The sequence below is a fragment of the Galeopterus variegatus genome, unplaced genomic scaffold (assembly GCF_000696425.1).
Source record: "Galeopterus variegatus unplaced genomic scaffold, G_variegatus-3.0.2 Scaffold17521, whole genome shotgun sequence".
Taxonomy (NCBI): Eukaryota; Metazoa; Chordata; class Mammalia; order Dermoptera; family Cynocephalidae; genus Galeopterus; species Galeopterus variegatus.
In genome coordinates, this window is record NW_007743632.1 from 5,231 (window position 1) to 18,373 (window position 13,143).

General features: G+C 55.3%; 1 protein-coding gene across 1 annotated transcript; it reads right to left on the reverse strand.

Annotated features, from left to right (window-relative positions):
- Positions 1–814: 814 nt before the first annotated feature.
- On the reverse strand, positions 815–12,291 carry LOC103582715 (ephrin type-A receptor 8-like). The gene is made up of 4 exons (XM_008564234.1): positions 12,263–12,291; positions 11,437–12,125; positions 3,784–3,939; positions 815–1,533 (listed from the first exon to the last, which is right to left on the reverse strand). The coding sequence occupies exons 1-4, from the start codon at positions 12,289–12,291 to the stop codon at positions 1,037–1,039; spliced, it is 1,371 nt and encodes a 456-aa protein (XP_008562456.1). The 3' UTR covers positions 815–1,036.
- Positions 12,292–13,143: the final 852 nt, after the last annotated feature.

Below are 13,143 nucleotides of genomic sequence, written 5' to 3' on the forward strand. Positions count from 1 at the left end.
TGCCCACTGGATGGGCCGCATGTGCTGATGGCTGTGGAGCATGAGGCACCGACGCTCTTCCTAGAGGTTTCACGGGAAGAGAAAGGGTTCTACGGCTGGAAGGAGCACAAGTTCAAGGGTTTAGTTTTCTTTTTGGTAATGGGCACACTGGGTGCCCTCCCAATGCTGCCGGGTGTTCCGGCTCTGTCCTCCAGTTTGGACCAGCCAGTCCCCTGCCTCCGTTGCCCTAGGGTCGGGCGGGCAAGGGCTGGGCTCTAAGCACCAGGCATGCAGGTCTGTGTTTCTCACTGTGGTGCCCACACCTCGCATAGTGCTTGGCATTTAGTGGGTGCTCCACAAATGCCACTGGGTGAGGGAGTCTCCTGAGCGGGTCAGGGAGAGGCATGCCCCAGATGCACCGCTGGAAGCCCTGCTTCACTTGAGAGTGAGGCAGGCCTGGCTTTGAGTCCTGGTTCTGCCACTTCCTAAGGGGGTGACACCGGGCGGCTCTCTGGACTTCAGTTTCTTCCTTGGTGACATGGTGGGAATAATGTCTGCTGGCCAGGGTAGGAGCCCCAGGGGGTCCTAGGCACACGTGAGGGTTGTTATTAATGGGTAGCTGCCCTCGGTGGGCTCTGGGGTCAGGCTGCCACTTGATAGGCAGGACCCACCAGCGTTTGGAAAGAAAGAGGTTCCAGGGACTGAATTCAGCCCCCAAACTGGCTAGAAACATAAATGGCTGTGGTCCAAAGCCGTGTGACCAAACCCATCCCAGGGGCAGCAGTGGCAGCTGTTCTGAAAAATGATCATCAAAGTGGTTTTACTTTTTAATGACATTTATTGAGCATGTACCAAGGGCCAGGTGCTGGGCTAAGCACTTTCATTTCTCTCATTTAAACCTCACGCCAGTACCTCAGGTAGGTACTACTATTCCCATCGCACCAGGGAGGAAACGGGTGCAGAGAGGGAACGTTCTGGAACCCAGCCTCTAACAGCCACACTAGCCTGCCTCTGTGCTTTTTAGATTCCTCCCACTCATTGAACGTGTTCTACGTTTCTAAGGGCACAAAGAGCCCCTAGCTCCATGTCCTGGTGAGGAACACAGGGCCAGGAGAGGCAGCCACTCGCCCAGAAGCCCACAGCAAGTCTGTGGCCTTGCTCCAATCCCAGGGTGGGAATGGGACCGGGGAAGCTGGGGCACGGAGTGTCTCCGCCTACCTGCCTGGTTAGTGGTGATGTTGACGACAGCAGCCCGGCGGGGCTCAGGACTCAGGTCGGACACACCATTGACAGCCTCAATCCAGAAGGAGTAGTTCATGTGGGCCAGCAGGTTGGCCACCAGCAGGCTGGCCTGCACCAGGCTCGTCTGCTGGGGCACGAAACGGGTGCCGCTCCCACACGCCTCGCAGTGGCTCAGTGCCCAGGGGCAGCGGCGGCACACGGCATTGTAGGTGATGTCACTGCGGCCACCTGGGTCCAGGGGAGGGGCCCACTCCAGGGTCACCGATGTCCCATTCACACTGGAGATCAGATTCACTGGTGCTGAGGGTGGCCCTGGGGGGCAGAGGATGACAGGTGGGATGGAGGGTGTTTATTTAGGCAGGTCCAGTTTCCCCGTCATCAGACCAGAGGTTCCCCAAGGGAAGGGTTCCCCCATCACAGTTGGGGTTCCTTAAAAATAAGTCATGTCTACTCCATCCTCAGGAAGCTCCCCAAGGGCAGGGGGTTGTGTCTCTGCCATCAGACTGGGACCACTGTGTCAGGATCTGGGCACAGAGACCTAAGCACCCCCTCCCCTCTCCACCCAACAGGACCATCGGGATTCCGGGGTTGTGCTCCCCAAAGTTTCCATCCAGAGTGGGAGAGAGATGGCGCAGTCCTGGGGGTGCCCGCAGCAGCCACCCTGAGTGTGAAGTGACCCTGCCATCTGCATTCACACCCATTCCTTCAGCCCGCTGTGCAGGATTTAATGTAAAATGCCAATGAGCACGCACTGTGAAATAGAGTGGAGGCCCCAGGAAGCCCACTGCGTGTCTCCCATGACTGTGCGTGCCAAGTAATCGCTCCCTCCTCCCCCAAGAACAGGAGCCCCAGTCTGGACAGCACAAAGACCCTGGAGAGAGACCGGCAGCTCTTTGGTTGGGCAGACCATGGGAGCAGGACCGGGAGGCTGGGGTGGGCCCAGGGGGGTGGGAGTTTGAGCTAGGAGGGTGTGGGGACTGTGGGTACCCGTGGGTGTCAGACTCCCAGGCAGGGAATCTTAGCTCTTAAGAAAATAGAACCATAGGACTCAGAATCATAGACAATCTTACAATCTGAAGAGAAGAGAATTTTAAAGTCTGAAGGGTATGGAATACTAAAATCTCAGTCTTTTACAGTCTTAAGATTTCTAGAGCCTTAAGGCACTGAATTGTGGGTTTGGAAAGAAACTAGAGACAAGCCAGCTACATGCAAGTGTCCAAGACCTAGGGCCAGGCTCACCTTGCCTAAAGAGCCCTTGGCTGTCGCCAAGTCACTCAGCAGTCCTTTCTGCCCCTGCAGGTCCCACACGGGGTAAATGCATAGGTCTGGGCAGAACCGTGGAGGGTGGGCGGGCATATGCACACATGGGCGTGCATACACCTGGGCTCTCACCTGCCAAGTGCAGAGAGCCTGGGGCTGGAGGGGATGGAGGTGGGGGAAGGGGAGGAGCGGGTCGAGGCCGGGGCAGATTCTGGGGCAAAACCAGCCTGAAGTACCCTTCACCCACCACAAGAGCCCAGGGTCGGCAGATGAGGTGGGCTGAGAGGGCTGCGGCGCTTCCCCAGGCCTGGGACGGGAGTGTGAGTGGCCTCTCCATGGCAGGGGAGAGGAGAGCAGAGGAGCCGCATCAGCAGAACACAAGACAGTCACTCAGCCCTGCAGGCACGGGCGCCAGATCCCACCGGGTCCCCTCAGGTACACAAGGCACGTGCACCACACCGTCTCTAGGCACACGCTTCCTCACAGGGCCAGACATGCACATGCACTCACACACACAGAGCTCACAAGACACATCTGTTCAAGCTTTACAGGGACTTACAAGTGTCCTTCGGGTGCCCATCGGGTGCCCAAATGTGTACACGCACACATGCACTTGCACACACATCTATGGGTCCTTTATGTACATGAGCACAAGTGTACATTGCACGCTCGCACTCAGCATACAGACCCTCTGCAGACATCTTCTGGAGGAGCAGCTGCTGACACAGACACACGGAGGCACACAATTGCTGCAGGCATCCCAGGCGCACAATCACACGCACTCCACGTACACACACTCACACACACACACCACACACATGAGGCAGCTCCCAGCATCTAGCAGCCCCAACCAATTCATTAAGGATGGTGGGGATGGGGGTGCTGCTCTGACTTCCAGCCTCATCCCACAGGTGAATGCCCTGGCTTACCCACCCAGCCCCAGGACATCGGCATCACTGCTAGGTTGGAAGATGACCAACGCCACCCAGTGCTGGGAAGGGCATGGGTCCAGCTCTCGTGTGCCCTCTGAAGCAGAGAGGAGAAACCAAGGGAGAAAAAATGATTTCCCTGGAGAGATGGCAGGTGACACATGATAAGAGGCTGGGAGCCTAGAGAGGTCAAGGCTACTATTGAGGGGTCAGAGTCACACCCCCTCCACCCCAGACTGGCCCCTGGCCCAAAAGGACCATCTGCCCCTGCTCCAGCCACAGAGAACTGGCTGCCTGAGGCCCATGGGACCAAGCCCGGGGTCCTGGCCCAGTCTTGGTCTCGAGGGTGCTGGGGTCTGGGGGCGGTACTCACGGGTGCAGGCTGAAGATGGTGGGTCCAGGGCTGCACGGTAGTAGCTGAGGTCACAGCGGCAGGCCTGGGCGGCGGGGGCTGCAGAGTGGCTGTGTGGGGGGCAGCGGGCACACAGCTGGTCCCCAGGGGCCGACTTGTAGAAGCCCAGCTCACAGGCTGTGGAGGAGAAGGCTGCTACAGGTGAGCCAGCCAGGCCACACTGGCTGGCCTCGGGGACAGCTTTCACTCTGACACAGAGCTTCCTGGTGGGTCCCCCAGAGAGACAGAGGTGCAGACCTTCAGCATCACTCAGTGCTACTCTTTCGTGCTGAAGGAGGGACTGACGCACAGAGAGGGCCTGTGACTTACATAGGATTGCACAGCAAGTTGGGGCAGAGCTGAGGCTGGGACACTGACACCGGAGTCCCAGCCCCAAAGTCAGCAAGGGGCTGACTCAGCCCCACCCCTGAGCTTCTCCAAACTCCCCTGCCCTTCCTCCAGTGGACCCCTGCCATGCAGGCCCTGTGTCCAGCCTTAGATTTTGTCCTTTATGGGATGCTGATCCTTGGGCGAGACAGCAGCCTTAGGGGGCAGGGGCAAGGGGGATGAGAATCAAAGGAAGGGCCGAACCCCCAGGGATGTGACACGGGTGGGATGTGAAAGCAGGACAGGAAATGGGGGTGGTGGGAACGTGACAGGAAAAGAGACACGTGTTCCCAAACATGGGCAGACATGGAACCACCCCCATAGAAACAAAGATTCCCAAGTTAGAAGAGCCAGGGACAGGTCTGGGAATCTGTGTTTTACAAGCTCCCGGAGCAAGGCTGACGATGCAGGAAACGCAGGCTCCTCCCCTCCCAGGCTCGTGCCAGCTCAGTCACTGTGGCTGGGACTGCCTTGTCTCCTCTCGTATCCGACCCTCTCTCCAGCTGCCACCACCACCTATCTCTCACTTGGATGACTACAGCAGCCTCCGAACCCGGCCTCCAGCCCTGCCTCCCCAATCCCAGCTGCTGAAGTGTTCATGCATTCGGTCAACCACTCTTTAGGAGCGCAGACTCTGAGCCAGGCCTGTTCTGGGTCCTGGAGACACAGCCATGAATGAGAGCCCTCGGGGAGCTGGCATTTTAGAGGGGCAGATGCACAGTAAACAAGAAATACAGAGGACGAGGTGGCGAAGGGTAAGCGGGGGGAGGAGCTACCTTCCCCAGGGAGTTGTGTTCTGAAGGATAAGGACCAGTCAGCTGTGCAGGGAGTGGCAACACTCCAGGCAGCAAGAATCTCTAAAATGTGCACTTCACTCTGTCACTGCCTATTCAACCCTGTCATGGGCTCCACAGGGCCTAAACAAACCTGGCATTCAAATCCCTCCCTGCCAGACCAAACCCACCTGTAGCCTCCTTTAGTGCCACACTTCATCCCCCATCCTTGGGCCAAACTAAACCACTAGCCATTGCCCACACCCAGCAGGCTGTTTCCTGCCTCAGGGCCTTTGCACATGCTCTGCCTTCTTCCTGGGCTGCCTCTTCTCTTTAGTCCACCTGCTCAACTCCTCTTTCAAGATTTATTTTAACTGTCCCTTGGATGAGGCCTTTCTGGACCTCTGCACATATACACACACACAGAAACGACCTTCCCCTCTATGCTTCTGCAGTCCCCAGGGGTCTCATCACCTGTAATACTACGGCTACTTCTTTATCTGCGTGTCTGACTCTCCTTCTAGACTGGGAAGTCCTTGTGGGCGGATCCTGGTGAATAAGGGCAAGGCTGCCTTATTCATCTCAAAGTCCCCAGAATCTGGAACAGGACAGGACAGTTTTCAAACTGTGTGGATCCCACCATTATTTTCTCTGGGCAGAGAAAAACCCCAGAGGTTCAGGTGAACCAAGTGCCACCCAACCAGGCAGCTCCCAACTCCATCCATGGAACTGAAGTTCTCTGCAACAAGGACCACCAGGAAGCTTACGGGGACTCTCTCTCCACTAAATCCCATTCTCGAAAACTCAGTGTTGAGAGCAGCTTCATTTGAAAAGATGTCACGTCTTTTCAGAGAGCATTTCTTCTTTGGATGTTGATCGTATCTATTATAATAGCTAAAACCAGGTTCATTTGTAAAATTCTACAAACTTGAGAGAAAACCTGTAATCAGAAAAAATGGCAGTACCTTTAAGTTGCTTCACAGATACAGAGGCTGTGGAGCTAGAAGGGGCTTAGAGGTTGTGGGGTCAGAGAAAAGATGCCCTAGCTTTTAAGCATCTTCTCGTCCCCTCCAGGGGACCCCAAGAGGGCTCAGGCCTGACTGGGGGCTGGGCTCAGGGCTGGGAACTCGGAGTTGTGGGGCTCTTGGTTGACACACTGTGAACCTGCCTACTCATCCCAGAAGCCCCCTGGGGAAGCCAGTCCTGGGGCACAGCCTGGGCACAGGTGCCTTCTGAGCCCAGGGAGCCCGCAGAGGTGGTATTAGGAGAGGGCTTTGCAGTTTGTCAGCAAATATTTGTTGAACCTGTCATTGAGCTGAATGACGGTAATCCCCACTGCAATGATCGGACCCATGTTGATTTGCTTCTTGAGACCATTTGCTTATTTCTCCTCATTTACTCCTTCACCCATTTGCTCGTTGATCCCGAGATAAACAGGAGCTGTTCCTGCTCTCAAGGAACTTTCAGAACAATAAGGGAAGCCAAGTAAATCATCTTGGTGTGATTTATGGCATGAAGGAAACACAACACAACAGCTGTCCTGGCAAGTCCTTGACCATTTAGAGTTCACCTAGTCCTAATCAGTTAAGAACAGAAACTTGGGAGCAGGCTGCCTGGGTTCCTTTCTTTACCCCAGCTATATGGCATTGGGAAAGTTGCTGGAACTCAGTTTACTCATCTGTAAAATGGGGATAGTAATAGTATCTGCCCCATAGTGCTGCAATGAGGATTACATGAGTGAATCCATGTAAATTCATGACAGGACAGTGCCTGGCACTTACTATTATGACAATTTGGTGTAGTCGACATGAATACAAATGTTTGACAGAAGGGAAACAGGAGCTCAGGCCTCAGTGCCTTTCCCCAGGTTCCCAGCAGAGCCAGGATGCAAAGCCAGGTGAGGGAGCCTCCAGGCCATGGCCTTTGGCCCCGCAACCCCCATCCTAGAGCTTAGAGATGGCTGCGCCATTCTGTCGCTCACCAGGCGGCGGTTCTTAGTCGTTTGGCTAATACCCATATGGCTATAACGTGTCAAGGCCAGATTAATCCATGCAATGAAAATAAAATAATCTTTAATAAGAATACTAATCACCAGGCCTCAGGGAGCCCGGAGATCTGGAGGCTGGGCCGGGAATTAATGGCTGAGACAGATGGAGCAGCTCTGGGCTGGGGCCCGGCCCTGCCCGCCGACCTGGGGTGCTTCCGGAGCCTGCATGTGCTGGGGTGTCGGGCTGTGGGCCAGGAGGGGCTGCTGCCCCTGCCGAGGGCACCTTGCCCAGGCTGCCTGTCAGGCCGGCAGCTGCTTGCAGCCCCGGCCACCTCTCTGCTCTCCCCTGCAAAGAGCTGGAGATTTGACAAATAAGGTGTCCGCCGGTGGACGACCAAAGGAAATTAATTCTAAATCAGATTTTAAACACAGTCAGGAAGGCAAAAGAGCTCGTTGTTCATGCTCCCCCTCCGAAATGAGACTCTGATATTTATAGAAAGATGATTAGGGTGGAGGGTGATTTATATTCTGCGTCCAGGTGACAGGAAGGATGGCAACCAGGACTTCAGACTCCAGCTGCTGCTCTACTGGGTGTTCAGAGGGGTCTTTGTCCCTTTCTGGAGTGAGCCAGAGGAGGGGGGAAGCTCACTGGGTCAGGAACCGTGCAGTGTGGGGAGCTTTCTGGTCGGGGGATTGGGAGATTTGAGATCCCATCAGCCACTTCTCGCTGTGTGCCCTTGGGCCGGTCACTTCACCTCTCCGGGCCTCCAATTCTCCACTAGTAACCTGGCCTAGCTCCCCTTGGCTCTGACATTTTCCCATGGGGCTCTGAGGGCCAAGTGCAATCTTAGCATGGCCTCTACAAAGCCATGTGACGACTAGGTCCCTTCTTCTCCTGGGCTTTATTGTCTCCCCCTGCAAAATCGAGTGCCACCTGACCACCTTTTAAGGGGATCACTGAGGGCAAAACCAGCAAGACAGGAAACCTGCGCCTGGTCCCTGCCTCAGGCCTCAGGCTCTGGACCCCTTCCCCTATCTCTAGAAGGAAGGGGGCTCAGGGCTGGGCAAGCTGGGACCCCCTCTCCCTGCCCTTCCTTTCCTCGCCTGTTTGCTCCGAGAGAACTGGCCAGCAGAGAACAGGAGGTCCTCAGACTGGCCAGGGCCCCACGGACCTCAAGAGGTTTCTTGAAGACCCGCTCAGGCTGGGCAGGGGCAGCCGCAGCTTTGAAAGGACGTCTCACATAGCCCAGGAAAGGCGTCCCCACTTTGTGTCCAGCTCCTGCTTGGCCCCAGGCTGTCCACCAAGGAGGCAGTGGGGTTCCAAGGAGGACAAGGGCTTCTCATGGGTGGGGAAGGGGGACACTGGCAGGGCTGCTGGGCCCTGCTCCCATCCGTGAAGGTGCCCAGTTTGGGACCTGTGCTGCTCTTCCCAAATGACATTACCCAGACAATCACAAAAGGCCACCAGCAGGGTGGAGAAATCTCTCTCCTCGTGTGACTTAAACTGGCATCCTGTTCCCAAATCTCAGTGCCTGCAGTGCACTATGAATTAATATTTTTTATAAAACCTGTAATTATCTTGCAACTGGCATAATTATGTTGTGTTATGATTTACGTGTAAAATTCAAAATATGCTCCCATTCCCTAACCCTGCTTTGGCATTTCTTTATTATTTCTTATTAATTTGCTAGCAGCGCCAGCAAATGAGAGTGTCCTTGGCTGCTCCCGGCTCTGGGAGGTCCCACTGTTCAGGCCCTGGGATCTCCACCAAGACCCCTGCCCTTGGTATGCTGTGCAAACTTGGGTAAGACACATGCCCTCTCTGGGCTCTACTTCCTACCTCTGCCAAACAAGGAGACTGGAGCATTATCTGAGGCCTCCAACAAGCTTCCCACCCTGAAGTCAGGAGGGCATTCTCCTCTCTACAGGCAAGTGTGTCTCAGTGAACACCAAACAAACGCCTGGCTTATTTGCCCTTGCTGGCTAAATTCAGAGTTGGAAGGATTGGGGGCAGCGGCTGACATCTAGTGGGTATGCAATGGCCAGCCAGCCTGACTGTCATGACTTATGCTGTACCAGTGACTAACGCTCTGAACGTTCCCCCAGGGAGGAGGGGAGTGGGGCTTTGAAGGGGGCTTTGTGGACAGAGGAAGCAGGTCAGAGCTCTGGAGTCAGGCAACCTGGGATCAGATCCTGGCCCTGCTCCTTAAATTGAGGGGCCTCAGCTTTTGTCACCTGTAAAATGGGGATATAATACCTAGCTTAGAGGACTGTCATAAGGATGAGAAACTATGTGAACTCACTGAAGGCAGGGACTCCCTGTGCCTATATCTATTGAGCATCTACTGTGTCCTGGGCACCAGGGACACAGCAGATGCTCAAGAGGATGAATAACTGATGTAACATGCAAGAGGACTTATTAAAGTGTGGCACGTGGCAAACACTTGAAAAATTTAAGCTAAGGCACTTTATTATCCCCATCAGAGGGGACGTTGCAAGCCAGCTCTGGCAGGGAAGGCCAGGGATAGGGTAGAAGCCAATACCTGGCTCAGAGCAATACAGACCTGACTTCACGTCCCAAGTCTCACCAGCTGTGAGACCTAAGCAGGTGACACTACCTCTTGCGTCTCAGTTTCCCCAGTTGTAAAATGAAATTATAATACCTGCCTTGCTGCAATGTGTGAGGCACCCCCTTGTAAGCGTACAAGCAATAGGGTGCTTGTTGTTTGTATTACCCAGGGCAAAGTTGAGAGGTATAGGGGTGTCTGTGATGGGAACCACAAGAGGCTGGTGGCTGCAGAGGGCAGAACAAATCCGGAAAAAGACAAATGTCACAGAAGGTGCTTTGGGGCTCAGGGTGTAGGACAGGTGAAGACTCATGGCAGTTTGGAGCATGAAGAAAGATTTAAAACAACCAGAGGCCCTCGGGGAAGGGCTGGAAAAAGTCTGGTGGCTGGGGGAAGATCCTGGTCCCTGAGATCCCTGGGCAAGACGACTCCTAAGCTGGACCAGGCTGGACTCTGTAACTACCTGGGTATCACCTGAAATTGTCAGCCTGTGCCCTGCTTGGTTCTGTTAGCACAGAGAGGCCCTTCCTGCCTGTTAGAGGCAGAGGGATGGGTGCTGAGGGGGATAGAGGGACAGAAGGTCCCCCTGATTGTGGCCTAGGGCCTGTGTGGTAGCAGCAAAAGGCCAGGAAGATATTCCCAGTGGCTGATAGGGGCCCAGTCCCGGTTTTCACTGAAGGTGTCTGGGGACAGGCTCTAGTCTCCCTGATCCCTGTGTAGGCACCCCCCCCACACACACGCTTCACCTCCTCAGCCCAGGGGAACCAACGGTCTCGACAGCCAGGTTTCACTACTCTGGGCGGCTGAGCCACCATGTGTCCAGCCCCTGGGGAGACCAAGGAGGGCAGAGGGAAATGAGGCCGAGACCAGCACCAGCTGGGGCACCAGCTGTCCATCCACACGAGCCCTCCCAGTGCTCTCAGGACGCCTGGCTGCACAGCGCCCACACGGGGCTGCTGACCACACACATGCACACGTGCACGCATGCATGCACGCATGCTGCCCGGGGCCTGGGCTCCCCCACGGGTGTGTCCTGCTCCTGGCTCTGACGCGGGGACCCCAGCAGGACACCTGTGGGCACAGGTGCCACTCTAGTCCATGACCCAGGGCTCTGTGCTGGCCTCCTTCACAAGGATCTTGGCTGTCCTCTCCCACAGGTCCCTGAACACAGGCAGCCTGGTTCAGGTGCCCAATGACCCAGCCCAGCCTGTACTCCGGCGTGACCTTGCCCACATTCACAGTGTCCCCTTACTGTGCTCATCCCCCAAGGCCCTGGTTCCATTTTCCTCTCCCCACAGGTTAGAAGTTTAGTAGTTTCCAGCACAGACTCTGGAGTCAGACTCCTGGGTTCAGATCATAGCTCTGCCACATCCTAGCTGTGTGACCTTGGGAAAGTTGCTTCACCTCTCTGTGCCTCAGTCTCCTCATCTGTAAAACCAGGATAATCATTCCTTTATCACAGGGTAGTGGTGGAGATTAAATGAGTTAATATATGGAAAATGCTTAGAAAAATGCCTGACAAGAGTGAGCCCGCAGCATCATTCTTTAACCCTCCTACGTCCCCCATAGCATACCCAGTCACACAGATGCCCTTGGCTGTACCCTCCACAATGCCCACCGAGGGTACCACCTGGCTGCAGTCTGTTTTGCTCCCTTCTCCCTCCCCACCATTCCCCAACACACACACAATCACATACATACACACACACACACACACACACACACACACGCACGCATGCACATAGGTGGCCTGGTGTATTTGCTGACGCAGGAACACTGGAGATTTCCCCATCTTCCCAGGTGATGTGTGCACCACCCAGATGCCTGTTGACCATGATGTTCCCCCGCAACCCCCCCCACACCCCAGCAGCCCTGTCCAGACCGAGCCCACCTGCCACGTGCCCACGCGTGGTGCGCTCACCCACACAGGCATCCCGCCGCTCCTCGTAGCCGGCGCTGCACACGCACTTGCCAATGGGCACCAGCCACTCGCCCTCGGCGCTGCAGTACATCTTGGGTGTGTCCCGCTCCTCCGAGTGCCGCACGCACTGGCCCCGCACCTCCACCAGCGAGGACGAGTCGGCCCCTGTCACTGCCTCCGAGAAGGCAGCCAGATTGCGCACCATGGCAGGGCACTTCTTGTAGTAGATGCGGAGAGAGAGGATGGCAAGGCAGGCACCAATGTCCTGGAAGGCCAGGTAGAAGCCGCGCTTGCTGAGGGGACCCACACCGCGCACCTCTGTGTTGAGCTTGAGACGCCGCACACCTAGGTCGGCGCCGGTGAAGCTCTCGTCGGCCGCAATGGTGTCGATTTTGAGGAACTGGCTTTCTTGTGTGCTGGCACCCAGGTCGCGGTCTGACTCCAGGTAGTAGAGATTGAAAGTCTCTTTGCAGGTGCCCAGCACACCAGGCATGCTGTTGCAGTCACGCAGGGTAAACTTGATCTCAGCGTAGACGCGCCGGGCACCATCGCGGGGCACCCAGCTGGTGCGCAGCCAGTTGTTCTGGTTGGGGCTCATGACGTTGCACACCTGGTACGTGTGGATGGGCTGGAAGGACTCGTCCACCTCGTTGATGGAGTCCCACTGTGGAAAGAGAGAACACAGCTCGCTAAAGGAAAGTCAGCACCTCGCCCTCTTTTGCTAATCACCATGCCACAAGCCATGTGCATTGTGCTGGGGAGTCCTGGGGAAGAAGACTAAGGAGCTGACCATCTAGTGGATTGCATATCTCTGGATGCCAGGCACCCTGAAGATGTGATCTTGCAGAGGGCCATGATCCTCCTGGGCAAGTGTTATTCACCGACTTTTTACAGATGAGGAAACATAGCTAGCCAGTGATGGCGCATGGACTGGAGCTTAGGCCTGTCTGATGCCAAAGCTCTGACCTCATTTCTATATGGCTAGTCCTGTCATTCCCAGAGCTGGGGGACTTGCTGGAGGAGGTCCCAAGTCCAGCTTCCACATAAGCTGCTAGAAGATCTTTCTAATCTATGAACCAGACCATGTCTTGCTACCGCCTCAAATCCTTCAGCGGCCCCTGCTGCACTGGTGCTTGCTGAGTGACTGCCTGATCCACGGACTCCCTCTGCCCTGCTGTTCTTGCTGCTCCCCCTGACCCCGCCTAAGGCAGGGGGCTCATGGGCTGGCCTGGGTCCCACTTCAGGGAATACCAGGACGTGGGAGAGTTGAGTGGGAAGGCTTCTGCACTGGTTGCCAGCCAGGCATCAGTGATTTGGAAATAAACCACACTCTCAGAGTAAAAAGTCGACCCATAAAACACACACACACACAAGATCACAAGTGTTGGTGAGGATGTGGCGAAATTGGAACCCTCGTGCACGGTTGGTAAGGAGGTAAGATGGTGCAGCCGCTACGGAAAACAGTGTGACAGTTCTTCAAAAAATTAAAAATAGAATTACCATAGGATCCAGCAATGCTGGGTATATGTCCCAAAGAACTGAAAGCAGGGCCTCGAAGAGATATGTGTACACCCATGTTCATAGCAGCACTATTCACAATAGCCAAAATGGGGAAGCAACCCAAGCATCCATCAATGGATGGGTAAACAAAATGTGGTACAGACGTACAATGGGATATTATTCAGCCTTAAAAAGGAAAGAAATTCT